We start from the raw sequence: 12,933 nt of genomic DNA, 5'->3' as shown, positions 1-12,933 counted from the left end.
CCTGTAAACTAACTAGTGATCAATGGCTCCATGTCTAGTTGGCAGCCGGTATCAAGTGGAGTGCCCCAAGGGTCGGTCCTGGGGCCGGTTTTATTCAATATCTTCATAAATGATCTGGAAGATGGTGTGGATTGCACTCTCAGCAAATTTGCGGATGATACTAAACTGGGAGGAGTGGTAGATACGCTGGAGGGGAGGGATAGGATACAGAAGGACCTAGACCAATTGGAAGATTGGGCCAAAAGGAATCTGATGAGGTTCAATAAGGATAAGTGCAGGGTCCTGCACTTAGGACGGAAGAACCCAATGCACAGCTACAGACTAGGGACCGAATGGCTAGGCAGCAGTTCTGCAGAAAAGGACCTAGGGGTGACAGTGGACGAGAAGCTGGATATGAGTCAGCAGTGTGCCCTTGTTGCCAAGAAGGCCAATGGCATTTTGGGATGTATAAGTAGGGGCATAGCGAGCAGATCGAGGGACGTGATCGTTCCCCTCTATTCGACATTGGTGAGGCCTCATCTGGAGTACTGTGTCCAGTTTTGGGCCCCACACTTCAAGAAGGATGTGGATAAATTGGAGAGAGTCCAGCGAAGGGCAACAAAAATGATTAGGGGACTGGAACACATGAGTTATGAGGAGAGGCTGAGGGAGCTGGGATTGTTTAGCCTGCAGAAGAGAAGAATGAGGGGGGATTTGATAGCTGCTTTCAACTACCTGAAAGGGGGTTCCAAAGAGGATGGCTCTAGACTGTTCTCAATGGTAGCAGATGACAGAACGAGGAGTAATGGTCTCAAGTTGCAGTGGGGGAGGTTTAGATTGGATATTAGGAAAAACTTTTTCACTAAGAGGGTGGTGAAACACTGGAATGCGTTACCTAGGGAGGTGGTAGAATCTCCTTCCTTAGAGGTTTTTAAGGTCAGGCTTGACAAAGCCCTGGCTGGGATGATTTAACTGGGAATTGGTCCTGCTTTGAGCAGGGGGTTGGACTAGATGACCTTCTGGGGTCCCTTCCAACCCTGATATTCTATGATTCTATGATTCTAAACCTGCCTGGCCCCCTGCAGCTAGGTCCCCACCCAGGGCACCTGCCTGCCAGCCAGCCCCTGCCTGTCTGTGGCATTACACGGGAGAGGGTGAGGTTGTGAGCAGTGCAGGGCGCTCATCCCCAGGGGTCGCCTGGGTGGGGAGCATGCAGCATGCATGTCATGGCCATAGGGCACCGGCCGCCATGCATGCTGCATTCCAGGGAGCATGTGCTTGCCTGTGGGATGTGGTGGCTGGCGTGACACAGGACATGGCTGCGTCACGCCTGTCATGGGCCGTCAGGTGGGAAATGAAGTCACTCCAGTGGGTGACTGATTTCTGGCCATGAGGTGGGAGAAGCTATCGCTGGCAGCAGCTGCCCTCCTGCTGTGAGCCCTGCCTGAGGCCTGGTGGAATGGGTGGCCCCTGGGCCCTGTCCAGGTGGCTCTGGTGCCCACAGGTCTGGATCTGGCCAGGGCCCTGGAGGCAGCTGGGCAGCCCCGTTCCACCTGGCTGGCGTTGGCAGGCAGAGCCAGGGCAGGACGTTGGTTGCAGGCCTGGCCTCCGAACTCCTTGACTGTTGTTTTCTGTTTTCCAGGCTGGTCTCCAAAGCTCGCCCCAAACACAAGCACAGGGAGGACTTTGGGGGCCCCAAGAGGTAAATGGGTACCCAGCACCAAAGGGTCCCAGAGTCCAAAGGCCTGTGGCCTGCTCTGGGGTTCCCTGGTGAAGAAGGAGTGTGGGCCTCACTGGCTGGGGCCGTGGGGGGGCGTGCTGCAAGGGACTGGGCCATGGAGTGACAGTCTCTCTCTTCCCTGCTGATTGGCGTTAGGGTCATGGATGGTGAGAGTCTCTGAGCTGGGCTCGGCGCCTGGCACCCCACTGCCCCTCCTATGCCAGGCACTCACGCTCTGCTCTCTGCCTGGCAGGTTGTACCTGGAACGGCAGCAGCTCAGCTACCGGCTTCACTCGGTGGCCTGCACAGGGAACGAGGTACACATCTCCATGTGCCCCTTTGAATTCTACAAGGGCAACGCCACTGCGGCTTGCAAGGGCGGGATGCCTGCAGTGGTGAGCTGCAAACCAGGGCCCCTCTTCACCACGGGCAGTGCCCCGAAGAAGAAGAAGCAGGGGCAGCAGCAGGGCCAGGTAAGCGCTCTCCGTGGGTTCAGCATGGGGCACGCAGATTGTTTTGCTCCACCCACTGGGTATCAGGCAGTGATGCCAGCAGCTGGAATAGGGGGCACCCAGTGTCAGTCACTGGGCTGGGGCAGCCTATCTCCCAGGGCCTAGTGGGGGCAGCAGGAGCCCTAAGGTGCCCCTTGGTTCTGGGCCTGGCAGAGGGCAAGAGCGTTGGCTGTCCCGTGACATGTCTACCACGCTCTCGCAGCAGCGCGTCCGGCTGAAGGGCGGAGCCAAGGCCGGGGAAGGCCGGGTAGAGGTGCTGAAGAACAGCGAGTGGGGCACCGTCTGCGATGACCGCTGGAACCTGCTGACAGCCAGCGTGGTGTGCCGTGAGCTGGGGTTCGGCAGTGCCAAGGAGGCTCTGACAGGAGCACGCATGGGCCAAGGTGAGCTGGGTGGTGAGGGGAGAAGGTCTGGGGCAGCCCTGTGCATATGTGGGAGCATGTCAGAGCATGCCGGGGAGCCCATCAGGGCATGAATGTGGGCACGTCTGCCCTCTGGGCGCTTGTTTGAGCCCCTGAGCCTGTTGCTCTGCAGGGGAGAGAACCTGGCTCGAGGGGGCTCTCCCCGCATTGGGGTGAGCCTGGTGCTGAGCAGCTTCAGCTCTCAGTGAGCGCTCTGCAGTCTGGGTGCCCTCGCGCCCTGCCCCTGCCCTTTCTCTGCCAGCCTCTCCAAGGGGACTCCAGCCAGGCAAGCTGCAAGGGCTGGGAGAAATTCAGCCTCCAAGGGAGAGCCCAGCCCCTGCAAGGCCAGCGAAATGCCTGACGCCAGCCCCATAGGAACCGATCAGGTCTGAGGAGACCCCGATATGTGTCCAACAGGAGGGAGGGTTGGGGCGAGGAGTGCTCCTAGGACTAGGGTAGGTATGGGGATTTCCTGGGGCACTGTCTGCCTGCCTCCCCATCACCCTGGCCCCTCTGCTCCCTGGCAGGGATGGGTCCCATCCACATGAACGAGGTGCAGTGCACAGGCTCGGAGAAGTCGCTATGGAACTGCCCTTATAAGAACATCACGGCGGAGGACTGCAAGCACTCCGAGGATGCCGGGGTCCGCTGCAACATCCCCTACATGGGCTACGAGACCATGGTCAGCACCGCACCCTGTGCAGGGGGGCAGCCCCCAAGGGCTGTGGGGAGGGGCCTGGCTTAGAGGCTCACTGAGCGTGGGGAGCCCAGGATCTGCTGCTCTGCCAGAGCCCCAGGTCCCTGCCCATCTGCTAGCAGAGTGGGGGCCATCTCTCCTGGCAGGGCTCACAGGTCCCAGCCCTCTGCCAGCAGTTCCTCCCTCATGTTCCACGTCACACTGAGAGCTCCTGGGCATGGAGGGGGCAGGAAAGGTGGCCCTAACACCATTTGTATGCCACCTCCGAGACACAGGTAAAGTGGGCATTGCCGCCCCCCAACAAACAGGGTGCTCGTGCCGACTAGAGCCAGGCGTTACTGCAGTGGTGTGGAGCCATGGGACCCAAATGGGAACCCCGCACGTGCACAGCGCTGTCTGACTGCCCACAGGGAAACCCGGCATGGTAACGCTTTTCACGGGCAACCCACGAGACCCTGGGGTAGCCCCCTGCTCGGGGTGTGTGTGTGTCATGTGCCAGCTGGGGTAGCCCCCTGCTGTGGGGGGCCATGTGCCAGCTGGGGTAGCCCCTGCGAGGGGATGGGGGGCACATGCCAGCTAGGTTTTACCACCCAGAACATATGGCAGAGACCCCAGTGCTGCCATGGTTCTTGCTGGTCCCATCCTAGGTGCCAGCTGGTGAGGCTGAAGGGAGACGATACCCAGGCTGGGATGTGGGAGGACTGGTCATACGCTCACCGCTGGGCACTTTGTGGAGCAGTCGGGCATGGGAGGGGACCCTCAGCGCAGTCCCTGTTCCATTTCCTGTGCTCCCCAGTGGGTTGCTTCCCCATTCCATGGGTCCCAGTAGTGTCCTGGTGCCCCTGCCCCCAGGCGTCTCTCTCCCATGTGGGTTGGTGCTGGCCAGGGGCTGTGATGATGGGAGGTGTCTCACACGCCCAGGGTCTGTTCGATTCACAGCCTGCACTGGAGTTGTTTCTCTGCCCCTGGGCGTGGCACCCCGCAGTGCTACCCCAGGTCTGGGGAGGAGAGGAGCACCCGCCCACGGAGAGGGGAGTCCTGAGCCCCCGTCAGGATACTGCTGCTTTGCACTGCATGCTCCCTGCATGCTCATGGGGCCTGGGCACCGAGGAAGCTGGGGGCACACAGCTCCCCCCTCGGCACGCTCCCACCTTGTTCCCCTTGAACAAGGAGCTGCATGTGCTGCGGGTCTCTGCTGATTTCACTCCCCGTCTCCAGGCCCCCAGCACGAGCCTGGGCGAGGATGTCGGCGCCTGCCCGGCAGCTGGACAGGGCTGGAGTCACGTGGCGCGAGCTCTGCCCTGGTTCTGCCGCACTGGCCAGTGGTGGGTTGGGAGGGGCAGCTTGGGCACATGTGCCCCCTGGAGATGAAGTGACTGCAAATCAAAACAGCAGATGGGAGGGGCCGTCTGGGCTGCAGGGGGATCAGGGCTGGGGTGGCAGGATTGGCTCCCCAGGCCAGCTCTGCAAGGGCACTCCCTGGGCAGACAGGACCGGGTGCTGCCCGGGCTGCACCTGCTCTGAGATACAAGGTTCAGGCTGTAGGGGCTGCCCCACTGGCCCCTTCCCCAGCGCCAGTCCAGGCCCCAACCCCGTGGGAAGAGCCAGCTCGTGGCTGTGTGGGAGGCTGCTGAGGGATGTGGGGCATCTGTAGCTCTGCAAGTGGAGCCCTCAGGGACCCAGCTGGGCCCTGCCACCAGCCCCTCCCATGGCTCCCCGCTAACCAGGCCTTGTCACCTTCTCTCTGCAGATTCGCCTGAGCGGGGGCCGGAGCCGCTTCGAGGGGCGGGTTGAGCTGGCGCTGGGCACTGGGAGCAATGGGCGCCCCGCCTGGGGCCTGATCTGTGGCGATGGCTGGGGAACCCTGGAGGCCATGGTGGCTTGTCGCCAGCTGGGCCTGGGATTCGCTAACCATGGCTTACAAGTAGGTGTTAGTGCTGGCTTGGCTAACCGCGTCACGCAGGGCCCAGGACTCCTCCGTGGCAGGGCGAGGACAGCATGCTGGGTTCACAGGCTGGCTGGCTGTGGGGCGGGGCTGCATGCTCACGGCCCACAGGGCTTCTTCACAGATCCGCATAGTAGGAGGAAGGACCCCAACCGAGGGCCGCGTGGAGGTGAAGCGAGGCAGTAAGTGGGGAACGGTCTGCAGTGAGGGCTGGACCACCAAGGAAGCCATGGTGGCATGTCGCCAGCTCGGCCTGGGCTACTCCTTGCATGCAGTGACGGTAGGTGCTGAAGGGGCCCAGGCCTCAGGGCCAGTGCCCGCTCCACTGGGAGTGTGGGGAGCAGGGGTTGCCCACCGGGACCGGCTCAGGACTTGCTCGCAGGGCCCAGGCAGTGGGGGAAGGGATGCTTGGGGGCTTGGTCTCTGGGAGCTTCTGGAGGGGTTAAACTCACAGATGGCATTTGGGCCCGTGCCAAGCAGGCAGGAAGGTACGCACAGGTCCCACCGCGGGTGGGGAGGGGGAATGGCACGGACACGGCACACACAAGTGTGGGGTGGGAATGGGGCACGCCCGGGGCTCGGTGCCTGGCTTGCTGTGCAGAGGGGCAGGGGGCACACGGGTCTCTGACCAGCCCGGCGTCTCTCCCAGGAGACGTGGTACTGGGATGCCAGCAACGTGACGGAGATGGTGCTGAGCGGCGTGAGGTGCGCTGGCCACGAGATGGCGCTGAGCCACTGCCAGCACCACGGCAACAGCCTCAACTGCAAGAAGATGGGCACCCACTTCGCCGCCGGGGTCATCTGCTCCGAGAGTGAGCTGGAGCGGGGGGGCGGGAGCTCTCGTCACCCTGGCCCGGCTACTAGCAATCCCTCTGAGCCAGTGGTTGTGCCTCGCAATGCGTTATGTGGGCCGCAGGTTGAGAACCACAGTCCCCTGTGCCCAGCGTGGGGCCAGGAGTGGAGCCCTGAGCGTCGGCCGGGCAGCCAGAACCCAAATCCTGCTGCCATGCAGGGCTGGGCAGCAGCCGGCACCCCCAGCACCGGGCCAGGAGCGGAGCGCCCGGGGGGCCAGCAGCCAGGACCTGACAAGGGGGGCCAGGAGTGGAACCCAACGTAAAACCTGGGGCAAACCCCTAGTTCCAAGAGACCCTCCCCACAGCCTGCCCCCAGACCCACTCTCCCGCCCACTGGGGCACTCACCAGCCCCCTGCTGGTGCAGGTTGCAAGACCCTGTCTCCCCGTCAGCTAGCTCCATCCCCTGCCAGACCAGATCAGCAACTTTTGAACTTTGTTTAGCACAGCTGGGCGCTACCTGGTGGCATCCCCTTGTTGAGAACTGCTGCTCTGAGCCACCCTTTCAGCCCTGGCCCTGTGCTCTGATTGGCTGCTCTCAGGCCCCCTGCTTTGATTGGCTCAGACCTCATCATCATCCCTGCACTTAAACCAAATATGGCCTTGACCTCCTCTGTCCCCCCGCCCAGCACTGAGCAGGCCCCCCGTGTCCCCCAGAAAGGAGCAGGTGCCCCCGCATCCTCTGGCCCCCAGAACTGAGCGGGTCTCTTTCCCCCCAGCTGCCTCGGACCTGCTGCTGCATGCCCCGCTGGTCCAGGAGACGGCCTACATCGAGGACCGGCCCCTGCACATGCTGTACTGTGCGGCGGAGGAGAACTGCCTCTCCAGCACCGCCCGCAATGCCAACTGGCCCTACGGGCACCGCCGGCTGCTACGCTTCTCCTCCCAGATCCACAACCACGGCCGTGCCGACTTCCGCCCCAAGGCCGGGCGCCACTCCTGGGTCTGGCACGAATGCCATAGGTAAATGGGGGGCTCGCCATGGCACAGGCATGCAGGGGCATGGGCCAGGGCCAAGCTGGGAGGGAACCTCAATTGGGCCTATATGGGAACAATGAAGGCCAAGGTCCCAGGGGAGGCCGAGGTCCCAGGGGAGGCTGGGCCGGGACCAGGGGAGGCCGAGGGGGGAGGAGGCTGGGCAGAGCCTGAGGGAGGCCAGGGTGGTGTGGGGTGCTGCGCTCTGGGGAGTCAATGGGCCATGCTGGTGTCTTGCCCGTGGCTGCTAGCCAACTGCTCAGTCACTGCCTGTCTGCCACAGAGTGAGGTGCTGTGGGAGTGGCAGTCCTGGGGCTGGACCCCGCCATGCTCAGTCTCTGGGCCAGCCTGTGTGTCGGGGGTGGGGTTGGGGGGAGCCTTGCAGTTACTGAAGGAGGTGGAAGTGAGGGGTAGCACCTTGCCACCGCGTGACTCTTTGACCTAACATCGGCCCCAGGAAGTCCTGGCTCCAGGCCTTGAGGGGTAGCTGAGTGCCCAGGTCGTCCTGTCCAAGCCATGGCCAGTCTCCTCTTTGCTCCATGGAGTTCAGTCCCGCTCTGGGGGGTCTCCCAGCCTGGCAGGGGAGCTCTCGGGGGAAGGACCATGGGAGAAGGCTGGGGGTGGGGAGGAGGCTGGGCTTGGAGATGGGAGGGGGAACCCTGGGGGAGGCTGCTGTAGGGCAGGTTATGGGAGCCCTGAGGGAGGGGGATCTGTGGGCTCCAGCGGCACAGAACTCGCATGGAGACATAGTGGGGCTGTGAGCACTAACGTAGGGGGACCAGGGTCCCTGTGATCGCCCATTCTGGGGTCTTTTCCTTGCTCCCCTCTCGTTCTGCATGACAATGCAATTGCAGCAGGTGCTGGAGCGGGGCCAGGGCTCTGTGCAGGGCTGCATGGGAAAGTGCTTGGAGGTATGACTGGGGCCCCACTGGGGGTATGTGTCTGAGCAGCCTCCCAGTGCCTCTCTGGGACAGACAGATAGATACATGCCCTGCCTCCCCTCCCACTCCATGCCTCTCTCCGGGCTGCCCCTTCCCCAGGGCCACGTCCCCAGGATATTCCCAATATGCCGCCCTCATGCATATCTCTGGGCCGTTCTCCCTCCTCCACCCTCCCAGGCCTCCCCCTGGCTCGCACCCCACCCACTGTGTCTGTCTCTGGGCTCCCCCCTCCCCCCCGCTGCAGCACACCTCTGGGATCCCCCCGTCTCCGCCCCGCCCACTGTGGGTGCAGTGCCTTTGGTTTGTGTCTCTTTCCAGGCACTATCACAGCATGGACATCTTCACCCACTACGACCTCCTGACCCCCAACGGCAGCAAGGTGGCCGAGGGCCACAAGGCCAGCTTCTGCCTGGAGGACACAGAGTGCCAGGAAGGTGGGTGCAGCGTCTTGGCACTGCCAAGAGTCGTGCTGGAAGCGAGGGGAGAGCCCAGGGGTGGGGCTGTGTCTGCCCACTGATCTCTCCTTCCTCTGGGGCTGCCCCATGGGGAGCTGCTGCCTGTCTCGGGCTGGGCTCGCTGTGGGGCGGAGGGAGGGCCAGGGTTAGTGACCTCACCCCCGTTCCAGACGTGGCCAAGCGATATGAATGTGCTAACTTCGGAGAGCAGGGCATCACCGTGGGCTGCTGGGACCTGTACAGGCACGACATCGACTGCCAGTGGATCGACATCACCGATGTCCGGCCCGGCAACTACATCCTGCAGGTACGTGGGGCAGAGGCTGCTCCGCCCTCCCCATGTGTGTGTGGGCAGCTGCCGGGTACCTGGAGCCCCAGCTGCTGCCGGCTCTTCTCTGCCTCCCGCTTCCTAGCCCGTCAGAGCTTGCTTTCCAGAGCGTGTGTGAGTGGGGTGTGTGTGGTCGCGTGGAGTGGCTGTGTGCCTGAGTGGGATCGGGTGTGCACCTGGCGGGAGGGAAGGGGTGGCGTCTGGGCTGGGACGGGCCAGTCTCGGAGGGATGAGTTTATTGGTAGGTGCTGTCCTAGAGCTGAGGTTGCATTTAGTTTGTGGCACGATGGGGCCATGGGCTCTGCTCATGTGGCAGTGAGTTCCACAGTCCAGGGATGGCCTCCAGGACGGTTCTGTCTCCCACTCTCCCCACCTTGGGCTGCCAGGGTCAGTGTCCTGGTGATGTAGCAGTCAGAGAGGTGTTTCTCAGGGAGGGATCCCCAGGGCGTGGCTAGCAGCCCAGAGGCCTGGAGCTGGATTCTGTACTCAGGGGTGAGGCTGTTCAGAGCCGGGCCCTGTGGGGAATGTGGGCCCTGTGCTGCTGGGTGTGTACCAGATGGAGCTTTCTCAGGCCAGGAGCTTTGTGTATAGCTGGGCCAGCTGCTGAATGTGTGTGTGCGTGTGCGGGGGGAGGGACACACATCATAGGGAATTAGGATTTAAATTGCAGCTGCTTAATCACATATTTAAAATCCTGGCTAACGAAACCTCAGCATGGGGCAAGAACTGGGGCGGCTGCCGTTCTAGCCAGAGAGGGACACGGGTACATGGAGCCCTGGCCGGAGGGGACGGAGGAAGGGACACGGGTGTGGCGGCCAGGCAGTCCCTCAGCCCCAGGTTGGTGCCCTTGGCAGGTGGTGATTAACCCCAACTACGAGGTGGCCGAGAGCGACTTCACCAACAACGCCATGAAGTGCAACTGCAAATACGACGGACATCGCATCTGGGTGCACAACTGCCACATCGGTGCGGGGCCGCGCCAGAGCCCTGGGAGAAAGGGGGCAGCCTCACCCGGCACAACGGGGGGCAGGGCAGCAGAAAGCGGTGGGGGTGGTGCAGGCAGGCGGGGAGGCACCGGTGTTGGGCACCTCGGGTGATGTGGGGGGTAGGTTTGGGGGGAGGGGAGGTGACATTAGCGGCGGGTGCAGGGCAGGCTGGTGCTGAGGGCGGTGAGGGGTAGGTTTGGGAGAGTGGGAAGAGGGGGGTGTTGAGGGCATGGTGGTGGGATAGGTTTGGGGATGGTGGGGACTGGGGGGCCCACTGGCTGGGGGTATGGGGCAGGGAGATGGGTGGGAGGGGAGGTGGCACTGGGTGCAGGGCAGGCTGGTGCGGAGGGCAGCGTGGAGTAGGTTTTGGGGAGGTGGCATTAGCTACGGGGGCTGGGCAGCGCTGTGAAGTAGGTTTTGAGGGGGTGATGGGGACCGCGGGTGGCAGGGGGGCATTGGTGGCAGGGCAGCATTGGTGGCAGGGTAATGCTAGGGGCAGGGAGATGGGGAGGTGGGATTGGCTTTGGGGGCTGGGCTGGGGCAGGGGTCTGCTGGGGGTGTCTTCCCTCACTGGCGCCTACATCTCACCTCGTACTTCAGGTGACGCCTTCAGCGAAGAGGCCAACAAGCGGTTTGAACAGTATCCAGGACAGCTCAACAACCAGATTGTATAGTGACCCGCTGTCCCCTCCCACGCCCCCCGGAGACGGCCATCTCCCCCACCGCTCCCCCACATGCCGGGTGCTCCAAGGAGGAAGCAGTTTGTCCCGGGCTGGCAGAGTCACGTCCCCAGCTGGCTTGCGGGGCTTCGCGGTGCGAGAATCTGTGCCCAGCAGCAGCTGCTCCATGCCAGGTGCAGCCTCTGTCCCGGCCTGGCCGGGGAGTCCTCAGGTGTCTCTGAATCTCGGGCAGGATTTTCTTGGGCTGAGGTGGCCACCAAGTTCTTGTCTGGCTGTGCAGGGCCTGATAGGAGGTAGGCGCTGGGCACTGCACCCCATGGCACCCAGCCCTGCTCAGGGAGAACTGTGGACTTCTACCACCGGGCAGTATGGGGGCTTCCCCACCTCCTTGTGGGGCTGAGGTGCAGCATGACACCAAGCAGGGCAGGGTTAGAGCCGGGGCCAAATCTAGCAGCTTCCTCTCCCTGGGAGGGTTGGAGAAGTGTGTGGATGGCCACCTGGTGCCTCCAGCTCTTGCCCCCCATCCTCTCCTCCCACCGCTGCCATGCTCATCCTGCCCCTCCGCCCCACTGGCCTTGACCAGCACCCACAGCCCCAAGCCATTCTCCTGCCCGGCTGACACAGGAACCTCATGGAGGAGCAAGCAACGGCTCCAGGCACCTTACACAGCATCCCTAAGCCTATGCCACCTGCAGGGCTGGCCGGGTCTGGGCCCTGTCACGTCTTTCTCTGTACAGTAGCTTGTCTATGTACTTGAAGAGCTAAACCATGTCAGGCAGCCCTCGGCCCTGCTTCCCCGACTGTGGCAGGGATGCCCCCATTTCTTAGTTGTCATTTTATTTTCTATATAAAAGTGACGGTCTGTTTCCCTGCGTGCTACTGGCTGGTTTTTCCCGAGCTACAGGCAGGGGCTTCCTGCCTGGCCAAGGGGAGAGCCTGGCCTTGAGACAAACCAGGGCAGCATAGGCCTGCTGCTCATGCCCACAGCTCCCAGCAAGGGTAGGTGGCCGCATGGAGAACATGGGGATGGGGGCTCAGCTGCCGTGCACATGCCAGCCCCAGCCCCAGCAGTGAAGAGCAGAATGGCTTTGCCCTGTCCCTGTCAGGGACGCCTCAGGAGGGGGAGCCCAGTGCTCCCTGGGCCACAGGCTGGGCAGCTGCTCCTGCAAAGGGTGGGGTAGGGCTTGCTGCCCCACAGCCTGGGGGTGTGGGAATGCCACCCAATGAACCTGAGGCAAACCCCAGGAGGGCCAATGCCCTGAGGGCTTGAGCATGGCTGGAGCCACTGAAAGAGGCAGCTGCAGGGGACCTCTGCCTGCGAGCTGGGATGTGGGGGGTCAGCTGCTAGGAGATAAAGGAAGCCCAGGCTGGGGGGCAGAGCTGGGCCTGGCCCCAGGGAGTGGGGTTTGTTGGTGCAACAGGAGGGGCAGACCGCAGAGCTTGCGGGGGGTGGCGGAAGGAGAGAATGGGGTGCCTGGGGCCAAACTGCCCTGGACCAATGCCCAAAATGATTCCAACACAAGCCCCTGGCTCCAGCAGTTTGCCTGTGGCCCCACCAGACACGGCTTGGCAGCCCCAGAACTGCTGAACCCTCCCCCTGGACAAGGCGTGGCAGCAGGAGCAGCTGGGGCCTGGAGCCAGCCCTCTGCCCCCAAATGCATGGGGCTGTTGCTGGCTGGGCCCAGCCTGCAAGGAGGCGCTGGGGCCAGCTCACAGCTGTCAGTGGGCCCCTCATGCACCACTGAGGCAATGGCCCAGCCTGGCCTTGCTGCAGCAGGACTGCAGGCAGGCTGAGCCTCAGGGCCATGAGATGCAGGCGCATGGCAGCCCAGCACCTGGACCCCAAGGCACCAGAACTCACCTGGGCAGGGCATCTGGTGTGCATGGCCCAGCATCCTGCACCCAGGCCTAGGCACCCATGTCCCAAATGGGCATGATCAGGGCAGGAAGCCTGAGAAGTAGCAGCAGGTGCCACTGCAGAGGCCCAGGGCCGGCCCAGGGCCAGCAAGAATCAGAGGCAAGTTGGTTGGGCTAGGAGAGCAGGGCCCCGAGGTGGGTATCCCAGGTGCCACCACTGAAGCTGGACTGAGGAGGAAGCCAGGTCAGACTAGTGGAGATCACTCACACAGGAGAGGTGAGGGCAACATAAGCAACTGCATGGGGAGCTGCCTGGGCTGGGCGAAGGTGCTGGCTCCTGGCTTTGGAAAGAGCCCTGGCATGGCTGCTACCACAGCTCTTCCCCCCCCCCCCCCCCCGCAAGCAAGTGCCCCTCCTCCCTGGTTGGGGTTTGGTGTAGAACAAATTCCACAGGAGGGGCCAGGGCCAGGACTGGCTGTGAAAGGAGGCCTCTATGCTGGGCTGTTTTTCCTCAGTCTGGGAGCGAGCCGCCGTACTTCAGAGCTGCCTCCCCACCCAGTACTGAGCTCCTTTCATACGTTAAAGCAGCCACATGGCAGGGCAGC

The 12,933-nt window shown here is 62.9% G+C and overlaps 1 protein-coding gene across 3 annotated transcripts in view; it reads left to right on the top strand.

Annotated features, from left to right (window-relative positions):
• The window catches only part of LOXL3 (lysyl oxidase like 3), a 30,686-nt gene extending 19,349 nt beyond the window's left edge, over window positions 1–11,337 (top strand). The window contains exons 5-14 of one of the 3 annotated variants that reach the window (XM_073343162.1): window positions 1,953–2,172; window positions 2,414–2,594; window positions 3,140–3,294; window positions 5,060–5,233; window positions 5,904–6,066; window positions 6,826–7,069; window positions 8,341–8,456; window positions 8,648–8,784; window positions 9,660–9,771; window positions 10,392–10,556. In XM_073343162.1, coding sequence (XP_073199263.1) covers window positions 1,953–2,172; window positions 2,414–2,594; window positions 3,140–3,294; window positions 5,060–5,233; window positions 5,904–6,066; window positions 6,826–7,069; window positions 8,341–8,456; window positions 8,648–8,784; window positions 9,660–9,771; window positions 10,392–10,465 — 1,576 coding nt within the window. In that variant the 3' untranslated portion in view covers window positions 10,466–10,556. Of the gene's footprint in view, window positions 1–1,952; window positions 2,173–2,413; window positions 2,595–3,139; window positions 3,295–5,059; window positions 5,234–5,903; window positions 6,067–6,825; window positions 7,070–8,340; window positions 8,457–8,647; window positions 8,785–9,659; window positions 9,772–10,391 lie in introns of all 3 variants that reach the window. The other 2 variants (XM_073343161.1, XM_073343160.1) reach the window with 2 other exon arrangements.
• Window positions 11,338–12,933: the final 1,596 nt, after the last annotated feature.

Source organism: Lepidochelys kempii, chromosome 4 (genome assembly GCF_965140265.1).
Source record: "Lepidochelys kempii isolate rLepKem1 chromosome 4, rLepKem1.hap2, whole genome shotgun sequence".
In the NCBI taxonomy this organism is placed as follows: domain Eukaryota; kingdom Metazoa; phylum Chordata; order Testudines; family Cheloniidae; genus Lepidochelys; species Lepidochelys kempii.
The sequence above is the reverse complement of the archived record's forward strand: the minus strand, read 5'-3'. Positions and strand labels throughout refer to the sequence as shown.